Source organism: Vigna unguiculata, chromosome 10, assembly GCF_004118075.2.
Source record: "Vigna unguiculata cultivar IT97K-499-35 chromosome 10, ASM411807v1, whole genome shotgun sequence".
In the NCBI taxonomy this organism is placed as follows: Eukaryota; Viridiplantae; Streptophyta; class Magnoliopsida; order Fabales; family Fabaceae; genus Vigna; species Vigna unguiculata.
Genome location: NC_040288.1, coordinates 14393160 through 14407175, shown reverse-complemented (window position 1 = coordinate 14407175; position 14016 = coordinate 14393160). Strand labels below are relative to the sequence as shown.

Here is a 14016-nt window from a genome sequence, read left to right as displayed (position 1 = left end):
CTACACAATACAAAATTTATTTTTAAATCAACAAATTCAAAAAGAAAAAATATTATTTTTTTTTTCTTTCAAATAATACCTAAAATAACTAAAAACACAATACTACATCTATTTTAAAAAATATATTTAACCTTTAATGTAATATTTTTTACAAAAAAAAAAACAAAAAATAACTCATATATATTTTATTAAAAAAGTTTAAAAATATTAATTCTAATTTATTTAAAAAAGAAAACAAGTTTAGAATTCGAATCCCTGAGATCGAATTCTGACTTGGAATAAAAGAAAAAACCTTCATAAGTTGAAATTCGGCTGTCAAATGACCGAATTCTGAAAAAAAAAAAAAAAAACTGTGTCATCCATGTAAATTTAAATTACAGAATGGAAGTAAAAAAACTGGTCAACCATACTTTTTGGGAAAAAAAATCAATAAAAAAATCCTCCAACGCGCTGCGCGCGGATTATACAAGACAAGCTTTTGCCGAACGTATCTTTTCGATGTTGGCCAAAACAAACTTTATTTATTGACATGTGTGGTGTAGGATCAAACGCCTCTATCGATACTACTTAAAGCCACTGTCCTTCTCCTCACCAACCTCCAACCATGGAACAACGCCTTCTCCACGTAGTGGCCTTACCCTTTCCAGCTGAAGGTCACATCAAACCGATGTTCAATTTAGCAAAACTTCTTTGCCACAAAGGCCACAAAATCACCTTCGTCAACACCCAACACACCCACAATCGCCTCCTCCAGTCCTCTGGCTTACCGTCCTTCGACACAGATTTTCGCTTCACATTCGTCGCCGATGGCGTGCCTCACGACGTTCCTCCGAACGACTTCAGCGTGATACTGTCTCCGACCAGCAGGTCCAAGGTTGCCGAGGAGTTCCGAGAGATGTTGAGAAGCCTTGTCGGGAATCCCCCGCAGTGGGGCCCGCCTTCTTGCATCGTTGTGGATGGGATGATGTCAACGATTGCCATGGACTCTGCTGAAGAGTTGGGTGTCCCGGTCATCATTTTCCGAACCTACAGTGCCACTGCGACGTGGGTGACAATCCACGTAAGCAAAGTTATTCAAGAAGGAGTGATGAATATGCAGGATCCGGGTTAGTTTAAAATTTATTGGACTCATTTTTTTATTGGTTTATAGTATAAAATTATAATAGAAAAGAATTCAGTTTTTTTTTTTATCTATTTGAAGTGAATAGGATTGTTTTTAATTTTTTTAGTTTAATTAAATATATAAGAACTTGAGATGAGATTTAATTTTGAGCTTAATTGAATAAGGTAAGAGGACCTAACTCCCCAACCAATTTCCCTAGTTATAAACATCTCAAATGAATCCCACTCTATTTTTTGGAAACTCCCCTTCGTTCTTCGTGGCACAGAAGCATCTTCTAGGTACCCGTCCAAATAATCGCAGCCCGTACCGCTCTGTGACCATGACACGAACTCGGGAAAGTTTGTCTTCCCAATAGATTCATATCCGATGGGGTCGAAATTGGGATCGAGGTTGTTGAAATATCAAGCGAAACACAGACAGCACATGGATTGGAAAGTCAAAATACAGACATAGGAAACTGAAGAGAGAGACCGAGGGATAATGAAAAAAAAAAGAGAAAAAAAGGTAAAGGATGACAAAAACAAGTTAAAGAGAAAGGAAAAGTAAAATTAAATAAAAAAAAATTTAGATATTGACATGCGGGAATTTAAAGGAAGGGTTAATATTGTACCATTTTAAACAAAATTTAGATTAAACAAAATAAAAATAGATATTAAAAAACATTTGAAATTTGTCTTTAATAGATTAAATTACTTAATTAAACTTGAGTTGCCTTTTGACACTACTATCTCTTTGTTTTTACATCTTGAAAGTATAATACCTTACTTTGGAATTGTAATTACCTAATGATATTATTTTACTAATCATCTCACAAATGGTAGATATTTCATATAGAGATAAATTTATTCACAGTCCTCCTTTGAGTAAATTTCTCCAAATTTAATTTACACACCATTTATAGAAATATATAAATATATAAATATATATATATATATATATATATATATATATATATATATATATATATATATATATATATATATATATATATATATATATATATACCGTATGGTTCATCGGTCAGGCGGACTAAGGTCAAGCGGCCGTAGGCCGCCCGCTACAGGTAGACCTCACCTGGGGACATTGATGTGACCATCTCTCCGAAGTGCTTTAAGAAGAGCCCACGACCCCTTGCGCTCCGGACGAAGTGTCAGCTCTGGATACGCTAAATCGGCTATCCGTCAGTCAGACGGACTAAAGATCCCCTTCGTCTTCATTTCCAGTTGCACTTTGTCTCCATCTCAATGGAGACCCACACTCGAAAGGGTAACCGATAAGACGCACGACCCTCGGTCGGGCGACCATACCAAAACCTGGATCAGTAAGTTAGAAGTAAATTATAATAAAGTTAGTAATCAAGTTCAAAAAGCAATTGGGTCATGATTAAGAAAACCTAATCACAGGCCCATACCGGAAACTATAAATAGAGGCCCAATGTAAGTTGGTAAGCATCTTTAATTCACATTTATTACAACATTCATTGCTATCTGCCGATCGACCTTAACTAACTTAAGCATCGGAGCCTTATAGACAGGTATACCGATCGCCAGACTAACCAAACGGTGGAGGAAAACGACTGCACTGGACGAAGGATTTGACCAACTCATTGAGGAGAATAAAGAGAACAAAGACTTGAGGGTAATTTGAGTGTTAATATATTAGCTCCTCACTTTTGAGCACTCCTACATGGGTTATTTTCTTCTCTCGTGTAACATATGATCACAAGAGATAAAAACTATAATCACAAAAACACATAAGCTACCATTTTTAAAAGATCAAAGTTCACTTTTAGAAACAAACATTTCATAATATCTTAACAAAACAAAACATGTCATTTAGATCAAATAGATATTTCTAGGCTTAATTACTCGTTTGGTTTCCACTTTGGTTGGAATGTTTCAAGTTTTATCAAATAGATATTCCTAACCTTTGAAAAAGTGCTACAATTAGATCTTTTTCAAAAACAAAAATTACTAACAATGTTAATGGCATGCCACGTTTCAATCTATAATATTTTTAATTTTTAATGTTTTTTATTTTTTAAAATTTTTGTTTTCACGTTTGTCCTGGTGGAGCTCCAAAGATGCGTGAAGAACTCCATGGCAGCGGAAGTTGGATGAAGTAATGGATGCAAGTTTTGAAGGCACTTGCAAGCTATGGAAAGTGAAGGAGGTTATAGGATTTTCTAATTTATGCTAGCCTAAGGAAGGTGGCTAGAGGTAGAGAGAGGAAATCTCTAGAAAGGAGTGACTCTCAAAGGCAAGAGAGGGAGGAGTGCTCTCAACTCAAGTTGCATCTATTGCTTAAAATTTCAAGACTGTGTACAAATGAGTGAAATTTTGGCTTTTATATGAAGCCATTTACACATGAGAAAGGAGAGCCATTGGATGGAGTGGGCCTTGATCTTGGCCCTTAGATTAAGCTTGGAGAAGGAGGCAAGATCACGCCCCTTGGATCTTGGCTTGAAGAACAAGAAGGATTCTTAGCCTTTAGATGTGATGATCAACCTTAATCAAACCATGAAGCAAAGGAGTCTCCTTGTCTTGATAATCTCGGCCATGTATGAAGAGAATTGGGCCGAGCCCAATTTGAACCCCATCCTATGTTCCTTGCATGTCTTATGTATTATTGGAAAACAAAACCCAAACAATGGCCCAATTTAAATCTACACTACTAGATTTACATGCACTTCTTCAAGTCTTTGTGATCTCTTTGGCCCATGTAAAGAATGTGAGAAGCCCATTGAATTTTTGATCATCTAATGGGAGGCCCTTTTGAATCTTCTTCATCATTGATCTTGTAATTGGGCCTTTTAATGGGCTTGGGCTTGAAGGTGCAATTGGGCTTGGTGGGGTCACATCATGTCCCTAGGTCACATGTGGCATTATCAATGTCACGAGGTAAGACACTGCCACATGTCAATGTTAGTGTCAAGTTTCATTGTCTTAATTTCAGTTTAGTCCTTAAGAATATAAATATATAGATGTTAGTGTGAAGTTTCATTGTCAATGTGTGTGTGATTCAATTTAGTCCTCATTTTTCTCAAAATGAAACTATATTGCCCTTCTTCAAATTGAAACCAAAATTATTATTTGTAAAGATGTTATACTGATATTTTTTATTTAAAATTATTTTTTAACATATTACATTATTGTATACTATTAACCCATATTTTGTTAATCATGACTTTTTTTTTACAAAATTTTAATATAACTATTAGTATAAAATTTATACAGATAATAAATTTGGTTCCAATTAAAAGAGGACCAAATTTATTATTTGCATAAATGGTATTAATTATTTTTTTCTCATAAAAAACATGGATTAATAATATATTAGTTTTAAATACTTACATTTTTGTTAAAATATTTATACTTAATTAGTTTAATCTTTTAAAAAAGTAATGGATTAATAAAATATAGATTAATAATATATCAGAATGTTGTATGTTAAAAAGTTATTTTATACAAAAATATCAGTAAAAACATTTATCCAACTAATAAATTTGGTCTCAATTTGGAGAGACACAATATTGCTCCATTTTGAGAAAAAGGAGACTAAATTGAATCATAGATACATATTAAGAACTAAATTGAAATCAAGATAATGACATTTGACATCGACACTAATGAGTCCATCTTCAAGGAAAACAACAAGAGAAATCTATGCACAATTGATGAGACTTACATGGAGTAAGATGAAGGCGCAGAAGCTAGAAGATATGGTGAAGAAGTGATTTGACTATAGCGTTTGGGGGGGCACTCTCAAGTGAGGTTAGGCAAAAACTCAAGGAAGGAGGTTAGAAGAATTCACTATGGGGAGATCTATCCTAAGTTGATTCACAAAAGGAGAATGTCTTGAGTCATCTTAACAAAAAATTTGTACTATATTCATGAATGATTTTACAAGACCCTAAGCTTCTATTTATAGGAGAAAAGAAGAGCTAGGTTAGCTAGAAAAAAATGGAGGAAAAAAGGATCTAAAATGTGGTATTTAAAGCCAAAAGGAGAGCATGAGGAAGTTCTGACTTATCAACTAAGCAAGTCACATGGAGGTTGCTCCTAAGCACTCAAAGTTGTAGCTTGATGGCCAAGTTAGTGCACGAACGATCTAGAATCCTTGATGGCCAACTCTCTTTTTGTCTAAAACACTTCCAACGCCCCTAATCCTTGCAAGGTCCAATCATGGCTCAAAGAAAAATTTATTCTACAAGGCCCATAATATAAAGCCAAAAATTAAATCTTAATCTAATATTTACAAACAAAGAGTACTAAGCTAGGTCTTCACATCCTCCTTGGCCATGTAAATTCTATCTTGGCCTTGCATGCTCAGAGGAGACGCAATCATCTTGTATCCTCATACCCATGACTTTAGTGGTTAGTCCCTTAGCTAGAGGTCTCTCATCAAACACTAACACATAGTAGTGTCTTGCCACGTCCACGTGTCACCCTAGGGACCTGACACGTGGCAAAAAAATAAATTTTAGAACAAAAATTTTAAAAATTAAAAACTTAAAAAGCCCACTAATTGAGACTCGGCATGTCGTTAATGCAATTAATATTTTTTTTGAACGACATAATTGAGACACTTTTTCAAAAGTTAGGATGTTATTGAAACTTTTTTAAAAGTAGGTCCAACTTGAAACGTTCTAACCAAATTGGTGAGCAAATAAGTAATTAAGCCACATTTTATTTATTATTATAGGGACTTATGCGGTGAATTGGACTTGGAGATTTTGCACTGTGATATAGACTCTCAATAGATTTTGACTAACCTTTCAGGCTATACTCGACCTCACATCTTAGAACCTGAGCTAATTTTCCTTCCAAAAATCTCCCTCTCTTGCTCAGCGACCACATACCCTTGTCCAACAAGACCAACTAGGAGTTTTCAAAAACCTCAGGCTCACCCAACAACCAGTCTCCCTTGCTTAGTAAGTTAAGCATGAAGGTACATTCACCTAGTAAACAAGTTTTAAAGTTCAAAAGGAACATATAGAAATCTAAAAGTCAAACTGGTACATGGGCCATAGCCCTAAAGAAAAGCCCAATAAGAATATGAAGTCCAGCCCAAGAAGACTATGAAGCAGAATCATCTCTCCCCTGTTGACCACGAGTACCTCTCGCATATGCTCCCATCAATAAATTGATGATCATCACAAAAGTAGAAGAATAACATACAAGGCATTCAAACAAGAAAAGGGTAAGCTAGAGCCAAAATGATTTCATCAATGCAATCAGATATACTTTCACAGTCCAATATACATACATCATCAAAGCATGTTATGACCTTCCAAATCAATACACTAAGACTCGACTCGACTCATCCAGATACATATAACCTGGTCGGATTCAGCGGATTCTTGCACTTGTGGTGGATACCTCTGCTCACCCCCGAGCTGCCCATCCATTACTCTCAAACCATAGTTGTGGAATTTCATCTCATGCCAATACCATGCCACTTTAACACCAACCATCTCATTTGTTTCACATATCGAGATCATGCAATCATATAAATCCAATTTGTAACCACAACTTATATCATGCATTTCATTTCGTAGGTCTCATGTGTTATATAGGGTACATCATAAATCAAACATGTCATTTAGCCAAGCGAAGGAAAACAACACAACTCACAGCAGATCTCACTCAAGCCAGGAGCCCTCACTCAAGAAAGAGGAGTGCCCTCACTTAGGCGAGATCGCGACAGGGGCATAGGAAGGCTTTCGCATGGCTTGCTTAGGCAAGCCCTCCTCGCCTGAGCGAGACAATCCCTCGCCCAAAGGTGAAGTTCCTCGCCTGGGCTAAAACAGGAGCAACAGGCCCAAAGCTGTCATGCGTCCTCGCTTAGGCGAGCGTCTCTCGCCTGAGCGAGATAGTGCCTCGCTCAAAACAAGAGCTTTCGCTTGAGTGAGAGCTCAAGTGCAACTCTGATCTGTTCCTGCAAGTCTTGCCTAGGCGAGAAAGGCTCGCTTGGGCGAGTGTGTCGAACCTCGCCACTGTTTCTCCCTGCCATAGTCATATTTCATACCCAAACAAAAATGCCAACCAGCTCATGCATCCACAGCAGGATACAACTCAACCAATCACGAAACAAACGCAAAACAACTGCAATCACACCAACAAACAAGAGGGTTCTAGCTTCCCTCACCTGGAATGAGCTAGAATAAGATCTCGACACCGAACAACAGAACACCACTGCTCTAGAAAGAGATTACAACACTGTAAAAGTGAAGCGGACAGAGTTAAACGGGTTTATCAGTACGAACCCTACCTGGACTACGAAGAGTACATTGAAGGAAGAAGAGCATGGCTGAGATCAACTTACATGGACAGAAGAGAGCTGTATGCACTTGGGAACGAACGAGATCCAAAACCCTAGCAGAGAAAAATGGCAACCGCTCTAAGGGTGTGTGGGTTCTATTTTTCGAAAATGAGCACAAAGTTTAGGATTAGGGCAGATTAGGTCTGATCTTTCCCCTTTGGGCCAACCCTTAGGCCCATAAGATTGGGGCAACCCTTAAAAAAAAGGCAAAAAATAAATGGGCCTTACAGTGATACTCCATCTTCAATCACAATATTATTCAGCTTCCTCTTCCCATATGGGGGACACCATCACCAATTTTCCATCTCTGTGGAACCGAACCCTCCACCATCAACCAGAACCACAATCACTCACAAACCTCACCAATCATCTTCCATGCATAACTGAACTCTCATCTTTATTACCAAAAATCACAACAAAGCAAAAAACAAAAATACCACCAATTCTAGATTAATTTAAAATTATTTAAGCATTCAACGTTTCCAACTTTTGTTTATCATTTTCCCCCTTCACTTTCAAGCTCTCAGTGTAAATTAAAAATCAAATAATTATAAAATTGAAACTAGTTAAAACATGGAAGAAATATAGGGTTTAATGAGAATAGGAAAGGAAGGGCAGTGGCAAGGCGAAGTTGTGATTCTCAGGTCTGAGAAAGGAAGTCCTATGAGTTTTTGGAAGAGGAAAGGAAGGAAGGCGATGCCGATGTTGACGACTTCCCTAATCTTGCTACAGTGGTGTCAACAAGGAAAAAACCGCTGCAGCGTTGCGTTTGACACATTTTTAAGGAAGGACAAGAAACCCATATGCATAGGAAGAGCGATGTCCGTCGCGACGGTGACGAAGGACTAAATCCACTTATTTTTTAAAATTTGGGATTAAATTGGCCCAAAATTTTGAAGTAAAACCAATTCTAAATTTCTATGAAATTTAAAGAGCAAAAATCATATCTAACCCATTTTTTTATTACCACGCGTGTAAAATCTCTTCTAGAGCCACTAAATAATAAAAACATTTCCTTAATTCAGGTTCAAATTTAATGTTTTATGTAGAAACATTCTTCATTTATTTGTAATTAGGCTATTTTTACTTTTGGGAAAACATTTCGTGTACATATCTCTAAAGTTTTTATCCCTTTCAATGATAAAAAAAAAATCACTTTTAGTGATTCTATTCTAAATTGTTTAAATTATTTTGAAAATTATAAACACACGCTCTTTGAACACTTAATATAAAATCTAATATTTTTCATTTTTATTTCATTCACCTCAATTTATTTTGTATTTAAAATAAAAATAATTTTTTTCTTAATATTAGATAATCGTAGAGTAAAAAATACACTAGTGCATTTTGGAGCATTTACATCGCAGTATATGCCTCGGTTCCTGCGGACCCGCTGTATATAAGCACGCGGTGGCAGTTTCGTAATTAAATTCATCTTTTATGCCTCGGTTATCATACTAACCGAGGCATATGGCTAAAAAAAATGACTCATGCTTGACTCATAATTTGAATTTTTTTCTTTCTTTTACTGAAGCAATATGCCTCGGTTCTCTAATAACCGAGGCAGTAGCGAGACAATACGCCTCGGTCAAGCGCCCACCCGAGGCAGTAAGGGTACAATATGCCTCAGTTTCGAATAACCGAGGTAGTATCCCTTCGTAGGGTTAAAAAACCCCAATTTCTTCATTGTGCAGCGACATCTTCTCCGATTTCTCTGCGAGCTTCACCATCTCCGGCCAACCTTCATCTTCTCCGACGACCAGCGCCACCGTCCCGCACACCTCCGACGCACAGCTCCCACCATCTCGCACACCTCCGACGCTCCAAGCCAGCATTTCGTCGCCTGCACCGCACCGCACCGCCCTTTTCTGACGACCAGCGCAGCTCTGCGCCACCGTCCCGCACAACTCCCACCGTCCCGCACACCTCTAACGCACAACTCCCACCATCCCGCACACCTCCGACGCTCCAGGCCATCGTTTCGTCGCTTGCACCGCACCGCCGCGACTTCTTCTTCTTCTTCGACCAACCACCATCGTCGCTGCACCGTGGAGGAGCTGTGCATTACCACCGGAGCCGCTGCGTGTTCTTCGAGCAACCATCACCAATGTCCACTGCGATTCTGTTTAGTCTACCTGCACCGCCACTACACGCACCTCCAGGAGGTTCTTCTGGTTCCGCTGCGTGTTTTTTTTTTTAAATTTCTGATGCTCATTAGGCCTCGGTTGTGCGAGAACCGAGGCAGTAAAGATTAAATATGCCTCGGGTTGTAACCGAGGCATAAAATACTAGTCTTTTACCTCGGTCGTATATGCAGCGGTTGCGGACCCGAAGCCAAAAACTAGAAATAACCGCTGTCATTTCCCTTCCGTGCATTAGTGATAGTGTATGTATTATTATCTAAATTACTTTTTATTTTAAAATAAAAATGTAATTATATATATATATATATATATATATATATATATATTTCAACATCTTTACTTTTTGAATGATATTTTTATTTCGAAAAGTTTTTTAACTTCATTTTATATTATCTTTTCACTGTCATTCATTCTTCTTTCTTTCTTTTCACTATTATTCAATATCTCTTTTTCTTTATAAATAAAAAAAATTGTTTTATACCATCATTTTACTTCTACGATAAGTTGTCAGATGGTTATTTTTTATGTGAAACAATCTTTTTCGTCTTACACAATTTCCTGATTGACTTGGAATTAAAATGCAGAAGATGTACAAAAGGTGCTATCAAGCATTCAAGGGTTAGAGAATTTATTGAGAGATCGTGATCTTCCATCTCTTTTCAAACTGAAACCTGGAAACTCTGGTCTCGATTTCTACATGAAAGAAACCTTAACCATGACGCGAGCTTCTGCTCTGATACTCAATACATTCGATCATTTAGAAGCTCCCATTATCACAAAGCTCACTACTGTGTTTCCGAGAGTCTACTCATTAGGCCCTCTTCACACTCACGTCAAGAACCAAGTCACCAAAAACCCTTCAATATCCCTTAATATTGCAAAAGAAGACAAAAGTTGCATAACTTGGCTCGACCATCAAAGGGCAAAGTCAGTGATTTATGTCAGTTTTGGCACTGTGGTGAAGCTTTCAGTTGAGCAGTTGTTGGAGTTTTGGCATGGTTTAGTGAATAGTTTGAAGCCTTTCTTGTGGGTTGTTAGGAAGGACTTGATGAATAGAGAAGGTGATTTTTTCCATAAGAATGTGGCTAAAGAGCTTGAGTTGGGTACTAAAGAGAGGGGGTTGTTGGTGCCATGGGCACCTCAAGAGGAGGTTTTGGGGCACCCAGCTGTGGGTGGTTTCTTGACACATTGTGGTTGGAATTCTACACTGGAATGCATTGCTGAAGGGGTGCCTATGCTTTGTTTTCCTTTGCTGGTTGATCAGACAATAAACAGTAGGTGTGTGAGTGAGCAATGGGGGATTGGAGTTGATGTAGATGGGACCTGTGATAGGTTCACTATTGAGAAGATGGTGAAGGATGTGTTGGAGAATCGGATAGAAGGGCTCAGAAACTCCGTGGATGAGATTGCAAAACAAGCTCGAAATAGTGTTAAAGCAGCTGGTTCTTCTTCTCATAATATAGAGAGTATGATCAAGGACATCGTGTCAATGAAGCATGAGAAATAGTTTGTCCTAGAACATTGATGAAACATATATCTCTTTGCAGTCTAGCTAGTTTCGAAATCCATGTAATAAATTTTAGTTTATAACTTAATATGTTATTTTATCATTATAAATATAACATGTTTCTTTTCTTCTCATTTTGTTAGATGTTGGGAAGATAAATGAATCCATTTTCAGTTCTCAACTATGTGATGAGTGTAAATTTATGCCTTCATTTGGCTTTTAATTTTGAATTTTTAATTGGATTTTATGCTTAAAAAATATATTTAATTAGAAACCATTTTGAAGTTCTCAATTTCGTGCAACCCTCCTTCTCCGCCTTCCTCCCTCTCTTATCCATGTTCTACCCTCTTTCTTCTTTCATTCTTATGTTTCCTACGAGTGCTAAGTCTAGTGGGTTCATTCTGCTGTAATTTCTTAATGGATTTTGGGATTAGATGAATATAATTGTTTGTTCTTTAAATTATTGTTGTAATTTATGTTTATTTGTGTCTTTTTTATTTTCTACTAAAGTAAAAGTAAATATTTTTACATTGTAGCAAGTTAGCATAGTGTTAATCTACATAACATTATCATATGAGTCAAATAGTTTTCAATTTTAAAGACTTTTATGTGATTGAATATGCTTTTTTCAATAATTGAGACTGTACCTTAAAGATAAAAACTTTAACAAGAATTAATCAAGACTATACTTTGTTTATTTAGCTTATTACATGATAAAGTGATAAAATATATAGACATGATTAGACATAATAATATCTGATTAAGACTATATGATGTAAACCCCATTTGAAAAAAGTCTGATTTAGGATCTTTAGGATTTGAACCTTGTAGAAAATTTGGAATATTAGTGAGAAGGTGGTTTGGAAAGTGGTTGAAATTCCAGGTTGGACAATATTTTAGAAACATCGATATCTCAAGAATGAGGTGATTTCAATATTTTAGAACTCCAATTGAGATGATTTCAAAATGAGGTGAACGTTCACGTTCTGAACTTTAATTTAGGCTCAAGAATCACTTATTTGGACGAGTAGAACTAATGATATGACCACAAGATAAACTTGGACATAAGTGAGTTTCTAAATTCAAGTGATGGAAGAATAAGAGGTGAATATGAAAGGTGAAAGGAAAGAATCACTCTTTCCAAGGGATGAAACACACAAAGGATGGGAAAGTCCTTCGATACAACCAAGGGGTTCTTAAATAACTCAAGAACTTAGGAGAATCATTCTTACTAAGATAAAAGATTTATACTCTAATATTTCTAAATAAAACTCAACTTGTCCCATTGATAAAAATGCTTTAACTTATATAGAAGCTTAGCCATCAGAATTATAAAAGATCCATTAAGTGAAATTAAATGTCACTTAAGCTAATAATGATCCCACTACTTAATGGTCGAATGTAACTGAAGTTGTATTAACCAAAAGTCACTAAAAAAACTTAAAATAAAACTAAACTAAATCCTATTAAATTATTAACCCAAAATATAATTTGGTCAACCAATTTTACAAAGGATTGAATCATTATTTAAATAACTTAATCACCTAAAAACTGAAACAAAATAGTTTGTTAGTAGTCCTCCATTTGGGCCATGATGCAACTCACCACCTTAGTCCTTTCTCCTTGAAACATGGGCTTGTATTGAAATAACATTGACAACACATGTTGAAGAGCTTCCTTTTCTTTTCTTGCTATATCCTGTGGTGGAGCTCCAAAGGTGCATGAAGAGCTCCATGGGCAACGGAAATGGATGAAGGAATGGAGGCAGTTTGGAAGGCACATGCAAGCAATGGAAGGTGAAAGAGGTGATAGGATTTCCTAATCTATGCTAGCCTAAGGAAGGTGGCTAGAGGTAGAGAGAGGAAATCTCTAGAAAGTGGTGACTCTCAAAGGCAATAGAAGGATGAGTGCTCTCAACTCAAGTTGCATCTATTGCTTAAAATTTCAAGAGTGTCTACAAATGAGTGAAATTTTGGCTTTTATATAAAGCCATTTACACATGAGAAAGGAGAGCCATTGGATGGAGTGGGCCTTGATCTTGGCCCTTAGATCAAGCTTGGAGAAGGAGGCTTGATCTTGGCCATTGGATGATGCCCATGAAAAGGAGGAAGCATTCCTAACCCTTGGATGCTTTGGATCCATGAGGTGTAGGAAGAAGTATTGACTTCCACTTAGTCCACCTTGGCTCTTTTGATAGTTTATGGCCAAATCTCCTATTGGGCTTAGTCAAGCCCAATTTTATCAATTGAACTACTCATTGTTTGACTTATTATTCTAGAAAACAAGACCTAAACAATGAGCCAATCTCATTGCTATTCTATTGCTCTTTGATACACCTCTTCAAATCTTCATATCTTCTTTGGCCAATGTGAAGAGTGTGAGAAGCCCATGTGGGTTTAGGCCATCTTGAATGAAGCCCAATTGGATCTTTTTTAGCATGCTCCTTGTTATTGGGCCTTTTGATGGGCTTGGGCTTGAAAGTGCATGTGGGCCATGTATTGGGCCTAGGCGTTGACCCAAGCTATAAGCCTTGTTAGGATCACATCATCCCCTCCCACTTGAAGAGGATGTGACCTCAGGTCAAGAGGATTATTTAAGGCTCACAACAACTAAAACTGGGTTCCGCTAGGATCAAAACATATTTGCAATAGTCATCAAACAGAATTGGATTAAAATCATGAAGACCATGCAATATAATTGATTGGGGAATGTGTGAAAGTGGGCTTATAAATTTGGAAGATGTTGGTATTAGGTCCACTTCACAAAAAGAGTGTTTCACACTTTGACTTGGATGATTTTTGAAAAGAATTTTAAAGTCAAAGTGTATTTTGGCACTATATTTTGAAGAGGATGTAATAAGGGAATGAGATAGAGAACAAAAAGTTTGAGAAGGAAACAAAACAAGAGATTTAATGAAA

At 36.9% G+C, this 14016-nt stretch overlaps 1 protein-coding gene across 1 annotated transcript; it reads left to right on the top strand.

Annotated features, from left to right (window-relative positions):
• Nucleotides 1-510: 510 nt before the first annotated feature.
• Nucleotides 511-11232, top strand: LOC114165738 (7-deoxyloganetic acid glucosyltransferase-like). Its single transcript, XM_028050312.1, has 2 exons — nt 511-1106; nt 10176-11232. Exons 1-2 carry the CDS (start codon nt 605-607, stop codon nt 11096-11098), a joined length of 1425 nt encoding a protein of 474 aa, XP_027906113.1. The 5' UTR covers nt 511-604; the 3' UTR covers nt 11099-11232.
• The last annotated feature ends 2784 nt before the right edge of the window (nt 11233-14016 follow it).

Bases quoted from the DNA above. Each gene is read 5' to 3' on its own strand.
- LOC114165738 (XM_028050312.1), top strand. From the start codon at position 605: ATGGAACAACGCCTTCTCCACGTAGTGGCCTTACCCTTTCCAGCTGAA. The intron at 1,107-10,175 runs GTTAGTTTAAAA...ATTAAAATGCAG, and splicing joins GATGAATATGCAGGATCCGG to AAGATGTACAAAAGGTGCTA.